Here is a 20,102-nt window from a genome sequence, read left to right on the forward strand (position 1 = left end):
ATTCTAAATAAAAACTCCTTTCCAGTCTAACTGCCTTGTTTATGATCCCTTGAATATATGTTGTATTGCCTAACTTTATCTCTATGTTCTTGTAACTCCTTTCCTTATGGCTACCTCCCTTTTCCCTCTCTGCCACACATTTGCAATCTCTGTCAATCCAAATTTTTTCAGTCTTCAAATCGCTGTTCTAATTTCTCTTGTCATCTGGAAACTTCTCTTGCAATCATCATTTCTGATGGAAGGGGTCCTCCTCCTTTCGTGTCTGATACAGATGTGCAGCCTAGAGGTTAGCTGGTCAGATTCTGGCTCCACACTGCTTGGCTTTGAATCCCATATCAATCACTTACTATCATGCGATCTTGGACAAATCAATTCTTATATCTGTGCCTGAGTTTTCTCATCTGTAAAATTAGGATATTAATGGCACCTACTTCATAGGTTGTTGCTAGCACCCACCAAGCCATATGGTTATCCAAGGCATTTGGAACAGTGCCTGTGACTTAGAATTTGCTATGTATTATTATTTTACATACTTAACCAACTTTGTGTCTGTGGGTTAACTTCCTTGCTAGATGAAAGTTGCCTAAGAGAATAGATCATATTTTATCTCACATAAAATGATGGTACTTTGTATATAAATAAGTATGTGAAACAAGATGAAAAATACAAGATCAAAAATCCTTGTTATATGAGAAAATACCTAAAACTCGGTTAGTTTTATCATTCCACATTAACCTCACTGTATTTTAATATGTCCCTCTACTTTTTAATAAAAGTATACTACATAAAATTTAAGTGCTAATTTAAACCATTTGAAGAAAGTAAAAGGAGACCTTATGACAACAAAATTACTATGTTGTATGTCTATTAATTAACATTTTATATTACAAAGGGAAACAAGGCCTATACAATCATGAAATGCATTATAATTAACTTAATGGTATTCTCCAGAAGGATATCTGTATTTTACTTGAGAAGTGATTAATTCAAGTCATAGAATTAGAATTTGCATATTTATTCATACAACATTATCCAGGAGTGTAAATAGAGATCTAGAAAGTTAGACAATTACATATGAAAAAGAAAAGAAATAACCAGGAAGAAAAAGGATTTTTCATTCCCGAATCACTTAAAACTCACTGTTTAAAATAATAAGGTAGGACAGTCTAATTTCTCACTCAGATAACTATCTTCTTTTAAAATACTTTAGAAGCAACATACTTCTTTTCTTTTTATTTATTTATTTATTTATTTATTTTTTGTGAAGAGGACTAGCCCTGAGCTAACATCCGATGCCAATCCTCCCCTTTTTTCTTGAGGAAGATTGGTCCTGGGTTAACATGCGTGCCCATCTTCCTCTATTTTATATAGGATACTGCCACAGCATGGCTTAACAAGCGGTGCGTCAGTGCGCACCTGGGATGCGAACCTTCGAACCCCGGACCACTGAAGCGGAGCGTGCACACTTAACTGCTGCGCCACTGGGCAGGCCCCTAGAAAAAATATACTTTTAATGGAATGTGACAAGTATATTATAAAAGCAGACACATTTCTCTTCTCTTCTTTAAAGTTTATAAAAGTTACAAAAAAGTTTGTCTAAAATAATTCATTTGGCGTATGTTTGTAGATGCTTACGTTTGGTGAAACATCACACATGCAGAGAATATGCATTGGAGATGTCATTTGATATGAACTTTGAAGACTGAAAGGGTCATTGATGTAATAAAAGGTGACAGATATTCCAGGAAGAAGAGGCAGCATGTGCCAAGGCATCTTGTCATGAAAAAGCCCATCAAGTTCAAATATAGCTAGAGCCCTATATTTTTGCTTTGTAAATCAGGAAGTGACAGGAGATGAGTTGGGGAATACTGATTTTAAAACTGACTGGAAATACAATACTTGAGTAAAAAAGAAAAAGAAAGGAAGAAAGAAAATAATGATTCATGTTGTATTTGTAAATGGCTCCAATGGAACAAATGTGTTTTCTCCTTAGTGTAATTATAATTTAAGTTCATGTATAGAGAAATGCTTCCAATTTAACTTAATTTTAATGATATTGCCACATTCATTTTAATGGACCTCAGATAAATTCTAAAATAGATAAAATTCTGCTTTGGGCCCTTTGGGTTCCATTCTCACATCTCAGAGTCCATTTCAGGCTTTTATATTGTTGAAGCCCCTTTTCTTTCAAAAGTCCAGAACTAATATACTTCCCCAAGGGTGATAGCCAAAATATTTGATAACTGGTTTGGCATAGGTACCTACATGTCAGAAGTTACACTAGCCATAATGCTGGTGTATCCTAGACAGTCCTGCTGTACCAGGCATCACTGCTTCACTTGCCTGATTTCAGGAATTCAGAAATACCCAGGGATGAAGCTGACTAGGGACATAAAGGGGACATGTGGGTAACTCGGGCATCAGCTTTTTGTCAAACAGTATAGAAGTGTTTCAACAAATTGACAGCTAATGCTCCAAAAGAGTATGTACTTGCTGAACATCAGCCCTGATCAAACTAGAAGGAAGCCTACAATTTCTGGAATCAGCCTGTGATTCCAGGAATCCTTCCTGTCTGTGTAGCTCTTTTACTCTGACTCTTGTTCTCACTTACAGAAACCCATTGAGAGAGTTGTCATAGTATAATTGGAATTGGAAGAGCTGAATTCCAGAAGATATCCAGGGAGTACAGTCTTCGCTTTCCCTCATTGGCACCTCTCAGCTCATACCACGTGAGCAGATGCCTTGTCCATCAAAGTGAAACCCTAATCTACGTCTATCATTATCTACTCTACCCCAAGTGCTTCATGATTGCAGTAACTTCCCTATAGTGTTGCTTACAAAACTTTCAGTTTCCTTCTACTCTCTTTGTTCGAGAATTTCTTCTTTGGGCCCATCTTCTATTTTTTTGGACTCTCTTCTGACAGTTATGGGTCAATGGTAAATATTTACTACTGCTCACTCAAGGGCTACTGAGCAGGAATTAGATGGAATCCCCATGTAAAAATACCTCTTTCTTGGGTAAATTTGTTCCTTGAATTCAACCCAAATTCACTAAGCTTAGAAGAAAGAATTTATACTCTAAAGGGAATGAAGTGCCCAGAAAACTTATTGACATTGAACAATATACATTTGGAAAGAAAAAAATGATTACTTTTTAGGGAGATGAGCACCTGGTATTCATCCTGTAAGATTCTTGAGCTTTCATCAGCTAGTTTTAAAAGTCAGATTAATTATTTATGACAGTGTAGGTTGTAATGTCAATAACAAAAACATTATTTGAGAAGTAAGATAGGGATCTAAAACACCTCATATTTCAGAAAATGGGGAAAAAGCAATTAAAATGAATGTTTGCAAACAAGCATGATCTTCTTTTGTTGACAAGAGTAAGACTCTCCAGGACCCATTCGATTATTTTTCATGCTTGAATCATTTTAATGCTAATTATATTTAGTTTGGCTTATGTTTTGTCTCAGTTCCTGCTAGCCTGCAAGAATGACATAGCAATAATTAACATGGCTTACTCTAACCCTTGCAAATTCAATAAAACTGTATAAATCATTTTCCATTATCCAGCTTGAAGTACAGACAAGGAGTAGATCTGCCAATAATTTTGAAAGTATATTATCAAAAATCTATATAAAAAGAGCTCATAAAGCATGTCAAAACATGATTTTAATCACAGACTAGAGTTTTTATATTACTTTATATTATTTATTGAGGACCCAGCCCAGGCAAAGCCTACATAGCAATAGAAACACATTGTTTGTGGAATTCACCAACCTCATATTTCATTAGTTGATATTGATAATCACAAAAGAGCTACAATTTATTGATTTATTGAGTGTTTACTTTTTACAAGGCACAATGTTATTTTAAACTGTTATTGAAATTCTATGACAGTGATATTACAAAAGACATATTTCAGAGAAAGAACGTGAAGCTTAAAAAGATTCAATATATTACTTGAGTTGACTAATGCAAGTCATATAAGAAGCAAAGATGGGAATCAAATTTACTTCCATCTGATTGTAAAAGCTGTTTTCCTTTTCTCCATAATATGATACCCGTAATTTCAAAATGTCTATTTTAAATTTTACTTTCAAATCTCACAAATATTTACTTTTTTGTGTTAAGGCAAGCTTGGTAATCATCACTATGCTATACCCAACTATTCAACCATTGATGGCAGATCTGGTCGGAATTCAGCTTCTCTCAATAAATAAAATATTCTTACATATGACCATTACGTATACGTGCTCCGAGTGTTCCAAAGTGTTCTATAGTGAAATGGTCTTGGATTCTACTTATATGAGGTATCTAAAGTAGTCAAATCCATAGGAACAGAAAGTAGAAAACTGGATGCCAGCGGCTGGTAGGAGGGAGACAGGAGGAGTTGCCATTCAGTAAGTATCAAGTTTGAGTTACACAAGATGAAAAAGCTATAGAGATCAGCTGTACAACATTGTGCTTATAATTGAGAATATTGTACTGGACACAAAAATTTAAGAGGGTATGTGGGTTTTTTTACTGCAATAAAAAAAATTGAGTTTTTCTTACTATGTGATTTTTTTGGTGCTAACATCCATCACAAATCCAAGAGAGGCGAGAATATGCCACTCCAGTAATGCAATCTTTTCCCATAAGACATCTCAAAGCTGGGTGAAACAAACTTTGGGGAATGTTGACCTTGCCCCTTGCTTTTCAGAGCATGGCCCCTGACAAGGGGAATAGCTAACACCTGGGAGCTTGTTAGAAATGCAAAATCTCAGTGCCCAATCTCATCTATCGAAACAGATTCTCCATTTTAGCAATATCCTCAGAGCACATTAAATTGTGACAAACACTGAACTAGGACACATCACAAGTGTTGCAGCTAAATCTGGGCTTATTATTTTATTTTCCTTGATACCGCCTGCTTTTCAGAAACCATTAGCTCATCAAAAACACATGATACCACTTAGGGCTATAAGTGAGCATTTGATTTAGAAGCATTGTAATTCTCGGGAAAACGACTGTCACAAGGTTTCTCTCAGAAAATTTTTACACGACTTGTAAATAATTAAAGTAAGCCTGTGCTCATGCTTATGTATCTAGAGTTTTATTTCACTATGCCATTCTATTTGGGTTGTATTCCATTTAGTATACTAAAAGCAAGTGTTTAAAATTACTTATATTTTTATCACAAGGGAAACTTAGGATAACTCAAATATCATGATTCAATTATTAATGGTTAATGGTCAACCAGAAAATAGGGTCTTGTTCTTGTAGCAGAAATAAATAACACTTATTAAGGAGGGGGAGATGAGGACAAAGCATGGGGCAATTAGAACTTAGAAAGGTACTCATTTAATTCCATTATGGTCCTTATTTGTTGGTTAACACTTCAGGAAAAATCATTTATAAAGTTATATAATTTTAGGGGCCGGCCCCGTGGCATAGCCGTTAAGTGTGCACGCTTCTCTGTTGGCGGCCGGGGTTCGAATCTGGGTGTGCACCAATGCACCACTTGTCAGGCCATTCTGTGGTGGCCTCCCATATAAAGTAGAGGAAGATGGGCACAGATGTTAGCCCAGGGCCAGTCTTCCTCAGCAAAAAAAGAGGAGGATTGGCATGGATGTTAGCTCAGAGCTGATCTTCCTCATACACACACACACACACACACACACACACACACAAAAATTATATAATTTTAATTTTGGGAAAAACGATAAGATCAAAAGTCTTTATACCTTACCTGAGACAAGAGCATGAAAACGTCGAATGTCTCTATAAGTAGAAATTCCAAACTTTCCATAATATCCTCTTTTATTTCAGATTATTTACATTAATACAAACTTTTTCATTAGATGCTCATTTCTCAAATTAAAAATGAATTGGAATTGTTCTGACATTAGTGAAGGTGGATAATTACTTAGGGGTCAGAAATTATAGATTTTTCAGAGAAGGTGGGAAATCTACAAATTAACAAATCTGACAGCTTTATTTTATTAATAATAAAAATAACTTTAAAAACACAATGTTTAGGGGCTGCCTAGTGGCATAGCAGCTAAGCGCACGTGCTCCGCTTTGCGGCCCAGGGTTCGCAGGTCTGGATCCCTGGTTCAGACCGACACATCACTTGTCAAGTCATGCTGTGGTGGTGTCCTATATAAAATAGAGGAAGATGGGCAGTGATGTTAGCCCAGGGCAAATCTTCCTCAGCAAAAAGATAATTACAAATATATATAATAAGTCAGAATTGTCTGACAATTTAAATAATCAATTGTCATTGATTGTGCTGTCTCCTGGGACATAGAAAGAAAAAGAAATAGGGAGAAATTCGGCTTATGTTCCTCTAATATTTTGTTTAAATTTATTAATTTCACAGAAGAACTAAGTTTATTTGTACATGATCCTAGATTAAGCAATATAACATGAATATTTCTAACACTCAGTGAAATATTCCTTTAGCCAATTTTGATAATAATTTCCATGGGTTGGAAAAAATAAACCTTAAAGAACTAAGGATGCTGCAATGGGAAAACGATAATTTTTTCCTTTTTTATTTTATTCCTGAATCTCTCTAAATAGTAAAAGCTGGCACTGTGTATATTACAATAAAGCATCTTGCATTGCGAATGAGTCAGTTAAGCCAGGACCTGTGGGTTTTTTACATCATTTGTTATGAAGCCTCTCTAGAATATACATCTATTTATGATGTGTCCTGTTTAACAACAAATCACGGAAGGAATTTAAATGAAGACCCAGGTTTATGGCACACAGGGCAGTGACACAGGTAAAACGAAGGTTCATGATGGCACCACCCATTAGAGTGCTACTTCAGACTCCCCATCTCAGCTTCAATCAGAAAAATCACAAGATTTAGTTGCACTTATGTCTCATTATCTGTGTGCTGCAGGTTGAGAATAATTGCTGAATAAATTAGCATCAGATCAGAAAGCATGAAATTAAGGACACAAATAAAGTGAGTTGCAACATGGTAAATTAAAAACAAGTTGAAGACTTTCTAAGTTGAAGATCAAGAGCTACATTTATTAAGGAAAAATACAGTGTCAATTCACATAGAACAAAAAATAAGACAAGCAAATATTTTCAATATTTATATTTTACTTTACTTATGTGTGTAACTTCATGGCAGCAACATCAAATAGAATATTTGATTAGGAGATTGGAAATTTAAAATCTGTATTCCCAACCACAGTACTGTTTCATAAACTAGAATTTAGACATGATCATTTGTTGATAATGACACTTGCTTCTAAAAATAAAGGTTTCAAGTGCATATAAAATGTATGAAAAATTTAGTTGTCTTAGTGTGAGAAGTTTAGCTGCCTTGGTTTGTCTCAGTCAGGACCCATTCACATACAGCAAGTTCTGTAATAAATCAGGGGTATATAGAAGTAGCTAAATATTAGTCCCAATAATTTTTGGGTGTTGTCTAATAGCATCTGATGCATTCACATAAACAGATTAAGCTAAATACTTATTCACTAAAATGACCTGCAATTTTGTTCACACACACACACAAATATATCTTAAGTTAATCTGCATAACAATCTAGGTATGATTTCTCCCTTTTTGGGTGACATTGAGGCTCAAAGTGTTTAACTAAGGTGACCATGGATTGGTTTAGGTTTAGGTATAATAGGTTTACATAAGTATTTAGGACACTCTGTGTGTTTTCAATGAGCAGACTCTGTTTTTTTTAGCTAGGAAGCTAAAAAATATATGCAGAAGAGACAAAATTAAATGGAAGATTTTAATAAGAGTTTTGGGCAAATGAAGGAACATTACAGACAGTGGCAAAAGTCCTTACATGGGAACAGTGTTCAAAGGAAGGACTGATGACTTCAGAGTGAAGTGATGAGAGATATTTCGTGGAGGTGATGGAAGTTGAATAGAATTTTGAAGGAATTGAAAAGGTAGTGAATATGAGGATGTAAGTTTCAGAGAAAGAGGCAATGTAGGCAAGGCAAAATATCAAGTACATTAAAATGGACTAAGAATGAAATTGATATGGAGGAGTTCAGTGCACAGGAAGAAAGATAATTGGAAAAGTAATAAGCATGTATTTATTAAGTACCTACTCTGTGCCATGCCCACTCTAAACTTTGCCGATATTAATTTATGTCATCTTCACAAAATCATTATGGGGTATTCTTACTCCATGTCATTGATGAGGAAGCTAAGGTTCTGAATGTTTAACTAACTTGCGCAAAGCCACATAGTAGTTTATGGCAGAACCGAAATTAATATCAGGTGGCTAAATCCATAGTCCATGTTTTTGACCATTATGCAATGCTATCTTCCAAGATAATAACAATGATCGGACATTGTTCTAAACATCACATCTTAACTCATTACATAGATTGGCTACCTATGGAGCTTTAGATTTACCATGGTTAATAGGAAGTCATGGTCAGAGTTTATTTGAGGAAGTTAAATTTGGCAACCATATTAAGGATGAGATGAAGACATGAAATTTATAAAAAATACTTGCATATTATTATTACTATGACTATCATTAAAAACTATGTTTTAGGGCTGGCCCAGCGGCATAGGGGTTAAATTTGAACACTGTGCTTTGGTGGCCCGGGGTTCACTGGTTTGGATCCTGGATGCAAACCTACACACCGCTCATCAAGCCACGCTGTGGCAGCATCCCACATATAGAATAGAGGAAGACTGGCACAGATGTTAGCTCAGGGACAATCTTCCTCAAGCAAAAAGGAAGATTGGCAACAGATGTTACCTCAGGGCTGATCTTCCTTACCAGAAAAACAAACAATAAATATGTTCTATATTAGATAATACCATTCCTGCATAGGAAATAATTTTACTCAATCATTGTTATTATAATTCTTGTTCCTACAGTATCTAACACCACATGCTATCATTGATGTCCATTCAGGGTCCTTCCTCTCAGATAGAAAATAGTCACATTCAAATTCTGACTTCACTTTATTGTACTGGTGACTATCTTCTTCACATTATATTCATATTTCAAATATTCCTGCCTGTTTGTCATAGGGTATAATTTTTATAAAATATTTTAATTTCTTTTATTCCTTTCAAAAAATATACTTTCCCTTGTCTCTCACCTGTCTCTGTCGTCTGCCTCCCAACTTTCTTCAGGAACTTATTTGTTCTGATAAGACCTCAGAATGCCCTTCTTGCTCCAGCCATACCCTCTTTGGGTAGCCTTCAAGAGGGAAATAATGTATGGGCATGTACCCAACTGGAGGAAGAAACATATCTAAGTTTTGAAGAAACCCATAAGTCTGCAAGTTTTTTTATTCCCATGTTACATTCCTCTATGTGCATTCTTACTGGAGATGTGTATTTCTTTGAGATACGAAGAAAAACAATCTCCCAGCAATACAGGTTGATTCAAAAGTTCACCCAGTTCAACGTGATACTTTTGCTATAGTCTGTTTCTAGAACTTATGAGGGGCTTCTACATTCTCATCTGTAACTGACTGTAAATGAATCATGAGTTGAGAATTAATTTGTTATATATCAGGTAAGTATTTTGATTTGTTTCTTTTGTCCCTCTTTATTGTGAAAAAGTTGTGTTTTTATTGTTTCTGTTGTTTTGTTTTCTATATCTAAAAGCTAAATGGTATAAATAGATATACAATCAATTGAAATTACTTAGTAGGTTGAGAACACTTATTGAGTACACACTGCTGGTATGTATATTTGGCATATAAAATTTGAAACTTGATTAACAGTAACTGGATGTTGAACAAATGCTTGAAAAAAAGTCTAGACATTGTTTCTTGCCAAGGTTTTTAGAAGGATTTTAGAAAGTGGTATGTAGTGTATGAGGGATAAGGGAAGGAATGAGAATACATAGAAATAGCAAATAAAGAATAGATTAAAAGAAAATAAAGGCCTCAGGTGTCACATAAATATTTTCTTGGATGACTGAAAAGTGATTTGATATCCTTATATTGAGAAGCTCACCACATAACCACATTTATAATACACCAATAAAAATTTAAAAATGTGAAATTCTAGATATTTCTGAGTAAAAACTAGATTTGCTTTCACAAGATAATTAGTCTCAAGAAACTTTTCCAGTCTTTTGAATGACAGAAACAGGTTTGGCTATAAAGAACTGCTTAAAAGGTGGCAGGGCACCTATGGTTATCTATTAAACCTTAAACTTCAATACCTCAATCAAAACGTTGAAGTTAATATTTCATTAGGATAAAAAGTGAAAGAGTCAGGACAAAAAAAATTTTGATACCTTTACTGCTTCTTTTATCTGGATACATTTTCTGTGGCACAGAATTCATAGTAACTGAGTTAATATATATGTTTTGAAAAAAATAAATAGAAATTCAGATTCATTAAAGATCAGCTTGACAAGAATCTACTAAAATACAGGAGAATTATTATTAACACGAGAGAAATTGTTAATAACGTTACTATGGCTAGTTTTCCCTCTATCCTGAAATTAATAATAACCTAATAGAAAAAATCCGGTTATTCATGATACACAAACACACATGCATAATTTGCCATTGTACTTACTTTTGGTCACAACACCTTCCAAGTGAATGATGTTAGGATGATCAAACTGTCCCATGATACTTGCTTCACCCAGGAAATCTCTGCGCTGCTTTTCAGTATAGCCGACTTTCAGAGTTTTGATAGCCACAGGTAATTCTCTTTTTCCTGGAAGTTTCAAACGTCCGCTACAAACTTCACCAAATTCACCTTGTGTTAAAGATGGAGAAAACACACAAACTCATTTGAAATCCTTACTTTAATAATACTCTAAAGCATTCTTTGAGTATTAAGACGTAGGCAAAGTAGAGTTAAAAGGGGAGTCCAGGGCCGGCCCTGTGGCCTAGTGGTTAAGTGCGCACGCTCTGCTACTGGTGGCCTGGGTTCTGATCCCAGGCACGCATGGATGCACTGTTTCTCCGGCCATGCTGAGGCCACGTCCCACACACAGCAACTAGAAAGATGTGCAACTATGACATACAACTATCTACTGGGGCTTTGGGGAAAAAAAAAAAAAGGAGGAGGATTGGCAATAGATGTTAGCTCAGAGCCGGTCTTCCTCAGCAAAAAGAGGAGGATTAGTATGGATGTTAGCTCAGGGCTGATCTTCCTCACAAAAAAGAGACAAACAAAAAAAAAAGGGGGGGGGGAGTCCAATCTTTGTTATCAATGTTCATGGAAAGAAATGGTGCATTGGGAAAGATCATCTACAGGTGATCATAAAACAATCTGGGGGGTTTTTAGCTTCCTCTATCTCACCTAAAAAAAACCTCAATGGAAACATTAGAAAAAAATTAAAAGCAACTGACTGAAAATGACTTCCTTCTTCCTTCTCTTTCTACACTAGTAGTGCCATCAATGAGAAGAGAAAAGGAGAAAAGACTCTAGCAGGGCAAAAAGGAATTAATTTTAAGACAGAGATGATTCATAAATAGAATAATTGGGTGCTTGGATTATGTAAATACTTTTGGGTATTACAAATTATATATGTATAATATGTGGAACGTAATGTAGATGGAGTATAAAATACAGTAGATGGTGAAATACTATGTTTGAATATACATATATTTGCTGGTTTATTTTTTTATTTCATAAACTTGAACTTTTCTGGTTTAAGTATGAGCTACACAGAAGGTAGCATTGAAATATGATCAATTATATACCATTTGAAAGCAAGTCAATTACAAAAGATTAAAACATTCTGCATTGGATTAGGACATTGACATATTACATTCTACAATATAAACACAAGTTAAAAGTCTGAGTTAAACACTGTCATACCTGCTCCAATAACTCTTTCAATGGTGATGCATGAAGCTTCTATCTCCTTGGCAAATTCATGGACAGCTTGATTAGGATCCTCATAGGTATGGGGATCAATATAAGTTCTTACTCCTGGCAATTTAACTGTAAAAATAAATGGGCATTAAAATAGAAGTGCTTGTGATGGATGAGTAAACTTGTATATGTTAACATGCAACTATGGCTTCAATCCCTAATTCCTATAATGGCCGAGCTGCAAGGACAGATCCACTCCTTAGTTACAGGAGTCATTTGTACAGCTATCTCACTTTTATAATTTTAGAAATCTGGATTACTGGTATGTACAAGAAATGTATATGTGATGAAATATTTGAGTAAATACATCTTTCAACAATAAGGTTCACAAAGTCAGTCTCTGAGGCAAACTAAGACAATTTTGTTTACTAAACTGGACAGTAAAATGCTAGTGCTTTATTTGTTGGTTTGTTATTCTATGTTTCACTTAAAATATCATCACAGCTGATTAATTTTGGTCTTGCAAAAAATAAATTAAAATAACTTCTCTGGAGCTTTGATCCAATAAGACAGACATAGAAGTCAAAAAGAAAAAAGAGAAGCTCTACTTCTCACTCTGCCTGTTACTGCATGTTGTTTACAAGGCTCCGACATTCTATCAGGCTCAGTGTCATCACATTTAAAGGCTACCAATATCACACTCACAGTGTTTTTTCAGGATAAACAACATTGAATAAGATAGGACAATGAGAATGGACTCAACACTTTGTGGAATGAATTATGGCTTTAATGATTTTGACTTTTAGGGTCATGGCAGTGACAAAAACAAAAGAAACTCTTTTTGTCATTTACTTGGCAAATCAACTCACAGTGTACTATTTATGAAAAAAGGAGCATATTAAAGTGTCATTAATTAGAACTGATTTATGCTAATTTTTAAACCTCGTTATTAAAACTGGATTTTCTGCATTTCTTAAAGTTTAGTCTTTTTCAAGTCTTTTGAACCAAGGTTGCTGCTACAGGGAAATTCCTGCCATAATGCTAGAGAAAGAAGAGAAAATATTGAGAAATTTTATTCATTTAATCTGGAGGTATTATTTAATGATAGATTTCTGCTGACTGTGTTGCTACAAATTAGAATAGGCCTGGAAATTTGGTTTGAAATATAATAGCTTTTTATATTAAGCAAAAAGTTTTTATTTTAATGATGAAAATGAAAGTATGCTTTAAAGAATTGAATAAACCATCCGGCTGTTGCCTAGAGTCAGCCAGCAATGCCCCAAGCCCGTATGCTCTACAGAAATGGAACAGAACACTTTCATTTTTTAACACAATATTTTTGGTCAGTTATTACAAATCTCCTAGCCTGAAAAGAAACCAAACAACAATAAAGTTTCCTCTACTTTGTTTTCTTCTGATTTTTTACAATTTGCTTACTGTGCCCATTATGAAAATGCATCTTTTCCTCTTCTGGATCTTGTTTTGCTTTGCTGTAACCACACCGCCTGGAACAGAATAAGCTACAATTAGCCACATCTCCAAGTGGTGAAGCATATCCAGCCCAGAAGCATGAAACGCAATTGAAATGATTGCCACCCTAAGTGATTTTCACACTAGTAGTATAAAATATCACCAATACTCCTTCTGGATGAATTTTATTTCTTCAGCCAACATCCTTCACTCTTGCCCAGATTTCGCTGAGAAGTCAGAAGCCATCCAAATTTATTTTTAAACTTCTCTTCATCATGTACCATATACCAGATATTTTTCTGTCCCCCTCCTCTTTTATTTTTTTTGCCAGTTCAGAGGCCACTGCCTCTTTTCAGGATGAACTGCCCAAAATATGTCTCTGATCCCATAGTCTCCTTTCAGCACCTTACTCTATCAGTTTTATTTTTTTCATTTGTTTTGGAGTCTTTAGTTGTTCCACTGGCTCTTTCCCACTCACATCCACTCAAATCACTGTCAAGTTCACCACAACCTGCAATCCCTCTCAGCTTCACTCTCCAAACGTTAGTCTCTCCTGTTTTTCTCAACCACGTACTAATTTGCAAGTCCTTCTGACTTGCTCTGACTACTTACAAAAATCTGTCCCTGGGAGGTTCACTAATGACATATTCACCTCTAAACCCAATAACCTTTTTTAAATTTTTATTCATTCATAATGGACTGAAATCCCTAACTATCCCTTTTCTGATGCTTCTTGCCCCTCTCTTCATTTACATGGACATTTCCACAGGGCCTCTGCGTGAACTTCTCTGGTTCTCTCCTGTCAATCCATCTGTTTCCATCAATTTAATTAATACCTCTACCCCTCTAGTTTACTTCTTTTGACAGTTATACCCTTATTCCTCATAGATTTATTTTATAGGGATATTCCACTTTCATTCAAAATCAAGAGATCTGAAAAAGAAATCCGTATATTTCTCTCTCCTTTCAATCTTGATCTGCTGCCTTCTTTTCCTGTTAATAACACTGCCATGGCCTTGGTCCCTTAAAGTCAAAGCCTTATTATTGTGTACTTCACAACAAATTCGTTGCCAAATCCGAAGCATTATATAACATAGAAATCTTACAATCCACTTCTTCCTTTTCATTAGCTCTGCCACTTCTTCAATTAAAGCTTTGTTATTTTTCATTTGGATTACTACAAGTGCCTCTGAACGGATGCCCCTGCACTCTAAAACTGCTTTCCTAAACTCTACTAGATATGGCTATAGTCACTATTGTAAAAAGTTACTTTCCTATTGTGTTAGCTGTCTCCTGCAGTATTCCATAAAATAAGAAAGTAAAGATTCCTAAATGTAGTCCAAATTCACATTTCCCATGTCATCCCCAACTGTTACCTTCAAGTGTACTAAAATTTATCCTTAGTCTCCAAGATATTTCTCCATGCTTCCACACATTTGCATGTATTTGTTCCTGCAGCTAGGATGTTCTTCCTAACAATTTCCAATTATCAAAATTCAGTTCATTCTTTTGCCTTCTTCATGTGTTTTTCCTGATACCCCAACTTAATGCAATCTTTCCTCCTCTGAACCTCTCCTTCTGTACCCCTCGCCTGGTGTGATTCCCATTCTACAATGCAACATAGTCATTTGAGTATGCTTTTTGGCTCTCTTACTACTTGTCAGTTTCTTGAATGGCAGTGACTAGTATTCATGTATAAATTTCTGCAGTGTTCTAGCTCCTGGCTCAGAGTTGGCACCAAAAATATTTGTCACATGGATGAATGAATAAATGAATGAGTGAATGATATTTTGACTGTGTCTACACAATGACAAGTGTTTGGAGAGGGAATACACTGATGAATACTAAGTTGATGTGGTACATGATTAACCACATAACATTAAAACAACTGACTAAAATAAAAATATTTGAATTATTTTAGTGAAACTTCAAGGGAGTGAATTTACTATCCATAAGCTCTCATAACAAAATTGAGTTTATTAAAAACACAATTTTCATTTATTTCTGCATAAAGAAAATACAGCCAAAATGGTAGATTGACAAAATATTTTCATTACAAAGTTGGTTGAAAACTACTACGTGATGTAAATGAAGTGTCCAGTTGACATGTACCAATGAGGCCTGTTCCTTGATTATATATTCTAGGATGCTTACTAAATATGTGAATATTTTGATATAAAAAGGAAACTTGTTTCATTCTATATCATTTTCTAGTGTATATTACATATATATTATCAAAATAGATAACCCATCCTTATGCCATTTTTGAAAAAGATACAATTATTTTCATTTTATCATGTTAAAAACTGGCAATTTAATAGTAAAGTATAGATAGTAAAATTTGAGTAAATTTGAAGTAATATACTTAATACATGCAGTGTTCTTGGGTGAGGAAAAATACATAATAGTGATCTGGTGACTTTTGAAAATTTATTCATAACACTTAGATGCATTTGTCATTCAAGAGCCCTTAAAGACATCTTGAATAACCTCACCACAGCAAAATAGAGAAAAAACAAATACATAAAATCATACTGAAATTATATTTGGTCTATTCAAGCTGACATTTAAATTATTTTAAGACATTGCTTATAATTTTTCTAGATATTACATTATTTATTCAATCTCTAATGTATGTGACTCTAGAGAGAAGTTACTGATACTTTTTTTTACCAATGTTTAAATACAATTGTGTAAAGTCATCCTGAGATTTATGTTATTTAAATAACACTGATAAAAAACTTTGTTAGAGGAATTCTAAAGAGACGTAAAAAGCATACAAGTTCTTGCAGTTTACATTAGAAAACAAACATCCATTCCACCTTCAACTCTCCCACCTTCAAAAAAAAAATTAAGCTTCCAAATTTGTATCCTCAAATAGTCTTTATCCTTAAATAAGCCTCATGGATTTTTTAGTTGCATGCAAATTCCTTATATGAAAATGGAAATAAAACTTTGGATCTCATTTAAAAAATGATTTGGGAATACCTTGGTTAGGAGTGGTTAACATTTTAATCCCTAGGGTGAGAGTCAGGGGGGCAATAGAAAGGAGTTATTTTTGACTGTGGGCATCTCTGGGGCTCTATAACGTATACGGCTGCCTGCCACATTAACATATAAAATTAAGTTCTGGAACCCTCCAAAGCCTCATTAAAACAAGCCTCAACAAGATACAGCAAGTAAAAGTGCAGCTGGCAGAGACTGGCACTCAAGCAGTGGTTCAGCCTCACTAACAGAGCATTGCAGGAAGCCTGTTCATTCTGGACCATCTTCTGTACCTGCTCCAGATGCATAATTTTAACCCATCAGATAGTCAATAAATATGTCATTCTGTACGTAAATCACGCCTCCTACATTCTGGAACTGATTTTTTTTTTTTTTTTCTGAACGAATAAGAAACGTTTCTTCATTTTGCTTCATATCACAATTTTAATGAGCTTTGATATCATTGTACTAAAAATATCTGTAGTGTTTGTAATTAGAGGAATCATCTTCTAGTCATTTATACTCATTTTCTTCTAGAAAACAATGTTGTTTTACTTTTTAAGTAAAGGCAGACATGAGAAATCACATTAAATGTAGGTATAATTCTTATTCATTAATATTTATTAAAAAGCCATAGAGAGATGCTTAATATATAAATATAGCAATGACTTTATGGGTAATTTAGAAATCAGTATATTTTCTCCCACATATATCCTAAGAATTTGAGTAATACATCCTTGATGATATTATTGCTGATCTTAAAAACTTGGCCCCAGCCATAACATCTAAATTTGCATATTTGAAATTTCCATAATACTTGAAATGGTAAACAATAATCTTTATGTACGGATAAATGTGCCAATGAGTAATTTAGTTTTTGGATGTAAATTAAGGATTTGATAATAAATTCGAGGTATGAATGTCAAGCCCTTCAGAGTACCAAGTGATGCACAGAATCAGTAATTTACTAAATGGCACCCTTATGGCCAAAGAGGAAAGATGAGTGAATGGAGCAGACAAAGGAGAGTGTAGACCCTTGCTCAACAATAGTCTTCACAGAATCATATTTTTCCGTTGCTTTAGCCTGCAGAAATACATACTTTTTCACCTTAATTCTAAATAAGGTGGAGGGGATGCAATGATGGGAGCTGGAGTGGTTTTACATTTTGGTTTCTCTAAAAGAGCGAGAGGGGGCTGGCCCGGTGGTGTAGCAGTTAAGTTCGTGGATTCGGTTTGGCGGCCTGGGGTTCCCCAGTTCAGATCCTACTCAAAGCTACATAATGGACCTACTCAAAACTCATCAAGCCGTGCTGAGGAGGCATTCCACACGGAAGAGCTACAACTCTACAACTATGCTACACAGCTATGTTCTGGGGCTTTGGGGAGAAAAAAGGAAAAAAGAGGAGGATCGGTAACAGATGTTAGTGCAGGGCCAATCTTCCTCAAAAAAAAAAAAAAGAGTGAGCATATGCAGTTCCTAGCTCAGGAATGGACACTCCTATATTGTTCCTCTTTTTTACAGATTGATTAAGAAATGCTTTAGCTATCCCTTAAAGCAAAAGTATTTAAAAGTTGACAAATCGCAGCAAACATTAGAGTCGATATGTTTTGCTTATGGAAAATAAAAGCTGCTTGTAACTTTAGCCTCTCCAAAAACCCCATTCTCCATAAATGCACTCTCTAGTGTTCTGACATAACAATGACTTCAATCACTGTATAATGTTGTATTTAAGATTTTATTGCTGCAATCTTAAGAATAAGTTACAACTTTTTGGGAAATAGTTTGACTTTTTCACTTCAGGATTCTCTTCAACTGAAGCAAGGTAGTTTAATGAAAGCTTAGCTAACTCAGCCTCATAAAATAAAGAAGCCCATGAACATTAGCTTATTAATATATCTAGTAAATAATGGAAATAGATTGTTTTGTTTTACAGGACGACATTCCTCAACAAGAATGTGAATGAAAATGCAGTAAAATGGGACATTGGATATTTAGGCTGTCTTGCCTTAAGATTCTCATTCATATATTTCTCATTTGCTTACTAGGGTACTGGGATTTTGAGTTCCTTATAGATAGATGCAGCTTCCACAAAAAATGCAACTGATCTATTATTGTTTACTGAAAATTCTGAAATATACTTCTCAAGGGAAATGCACTCTTGTTGAAAAACATACTTTCCTTGGATGTGGCAATGGAATGATGACTCTACCACAGAAAATGAGGGCACAGCTTGCTAGGTTCCCATCTCACATTCTATCAAGGATACTAACTACCCTATGATCAATAGCAATGTGAGAAGCTAACTTATTTCTTGTTTTATGCTTTACATATCATTTTTTGTCTCCATATTCTAAAGGACAAAGAAAAAAAAGCCTTAGAAATAACACCTTCCAGAATAGTGTAGTATGTATGATTTTGTAAATTTTTCATTAATGAACTCTTCAAATCTTTTTAGAATTAGCAATAATAGGAGGAGTTGAACAATTTCTAATACCCCAAAAAACTCAAAGATGAATTATAGAATTTTCAATATTGAGTTAATTTTAATTGGCTTAGAATTTTGATATAAAAACACATTTCATAAAGTAAGACATGTGAGGATTAAGTCTCCCCATTTTCAACAAAATTTGTTCTAATGCTAGAGTAGATAATTTCTTATTAATTTTTAAATTATTTCATAGATGTGATCATTGGATTTCTAAATTAAAGTAGGTCAACTTAATATCTTCTATAGTCTGAGTTTCCACAGGTATTATAAAAAGGGATTTTGGCGCAGTTCATATACATATTTTACATAGCAAGCCTTTAATTGGAATTTAATATATTCTATATATATTGCAGGCAAGCCTCATATCTGCCTGCCACGAGCACTTTAAATGGGAGTCTAGAATTATTACAAAGGGATGACTTTATTCTCCATGTCTCTTTCCTAACTCTGTAAAATGAAATAGTACTTTCAGTACTTCCACATACCTCCCCAGCAGAAATCTCGTGAAGATGAATGACATAATCTATTAAGCGTATGGAAAATAAAAATTTGCTCCCTTCAAATTTCAAGAAACTTTCAGTTAATATAGAGAAAAAAATAGTTCATTGAAAAGTTAAGATAACAGTTAATGTTTCAGGGCCAGCTGCATGGCTTAGCAGTTACGTGTGCGTGCTCGGCTACTGGCAGCCCGGGTTTGGATCCTGGGCACGCACCAACGTACTGCCTGTCTAGCCATGCTGAGGCCGCGTCCCACAAACAGCAACTAGAAGGATGTGCAACTATGATATACAACTATCTACTGGGGCTTTGGGGAGAAAAAGGGGGGGGAAAAAAAAAGGAGGAGGATTGACAATAGATGTTAGCTCAGGGCCAGTCTTCCTCAGCAAAAAAAGAGGAGGATTGGCATGGATGTTAGCTCAGGGCTGATCTTCCTTAAAAAAAACCAGTTAATGTTTCAATGTAATTCATGATCCTTTTGGTTGGAGAAATTTGTTTTTATCTCTGCACTATGAGAGAAGCTAAAATTCATCCCTTGTGTCTCTGATTAAAAATATTTTAAAAATTTTTCTCATAAAAAATGAAGTTGATTTCCTAAAAGTTACAGAATAGATAAACGAACAAAATAAGAATTTAATATCTCTATTTTCAGAATAGTGAACTCCATTTCCTTTGCCACTTGAATCCTTCAGAAGTAGTAGTAACTGATATGAAAACACTAGAAAGATGAAAACTCATGAATGAAGAAAACAGCCTGACATATGTTTGAATTTAAGAAATGCAAGAAAAAGCTACTTTGAGACTATGGGATATTTCAGACAGACTTATAATAAATATTATGCTATAAATATATATTAACTTTTG

General features: G+C 34.7%; 1 protein-coding gene across 1 annotated transcript in view; it reads right to left on the minus strand.

Annotated features, from left to right (window-relative positions):
* The window catches only part of EPHA5 (EPH receptor A5), a 321,239-nt gene that overhangs the window by 26,244 nt on the left and 274,893 nt on the right, over positions 1–20,102 (minus strand). The window contains exons 10-12 of the mRNA XM_058547172.1: positions 13,234–13,301; positions 11,800–11,925; positions 10,543–10,728 (exon numbers count right to left, since the gene is read on the minus strand). Coding sequence (XP_058403155.1) covers positions 10,543–10,728; positions 11,800–11,925; positions 13,234–13,301 — 380 coding nt within the window. The remainder of the gene's footprint in view (positions 1–10,542; positions 10,729–11,799; positions 11,926–13,233; positions 13,302–20,102) is intronic.

This window comes from Diceros bicornis, chromosome 8 (genome assembly GCF_020826845.1).
Source record: "Diceros bicornis minor isolate mBicDic1 chromosome 8, mDicBic1.mat.cur, whole genome shotgun sequence".
NCBI classification, from domain to species: Eukaryota; Metazoa; Chordata; class Mammalia; order Perissodactyla; family Rhinocerotidae; genus Diceros; species Diceros bicornis.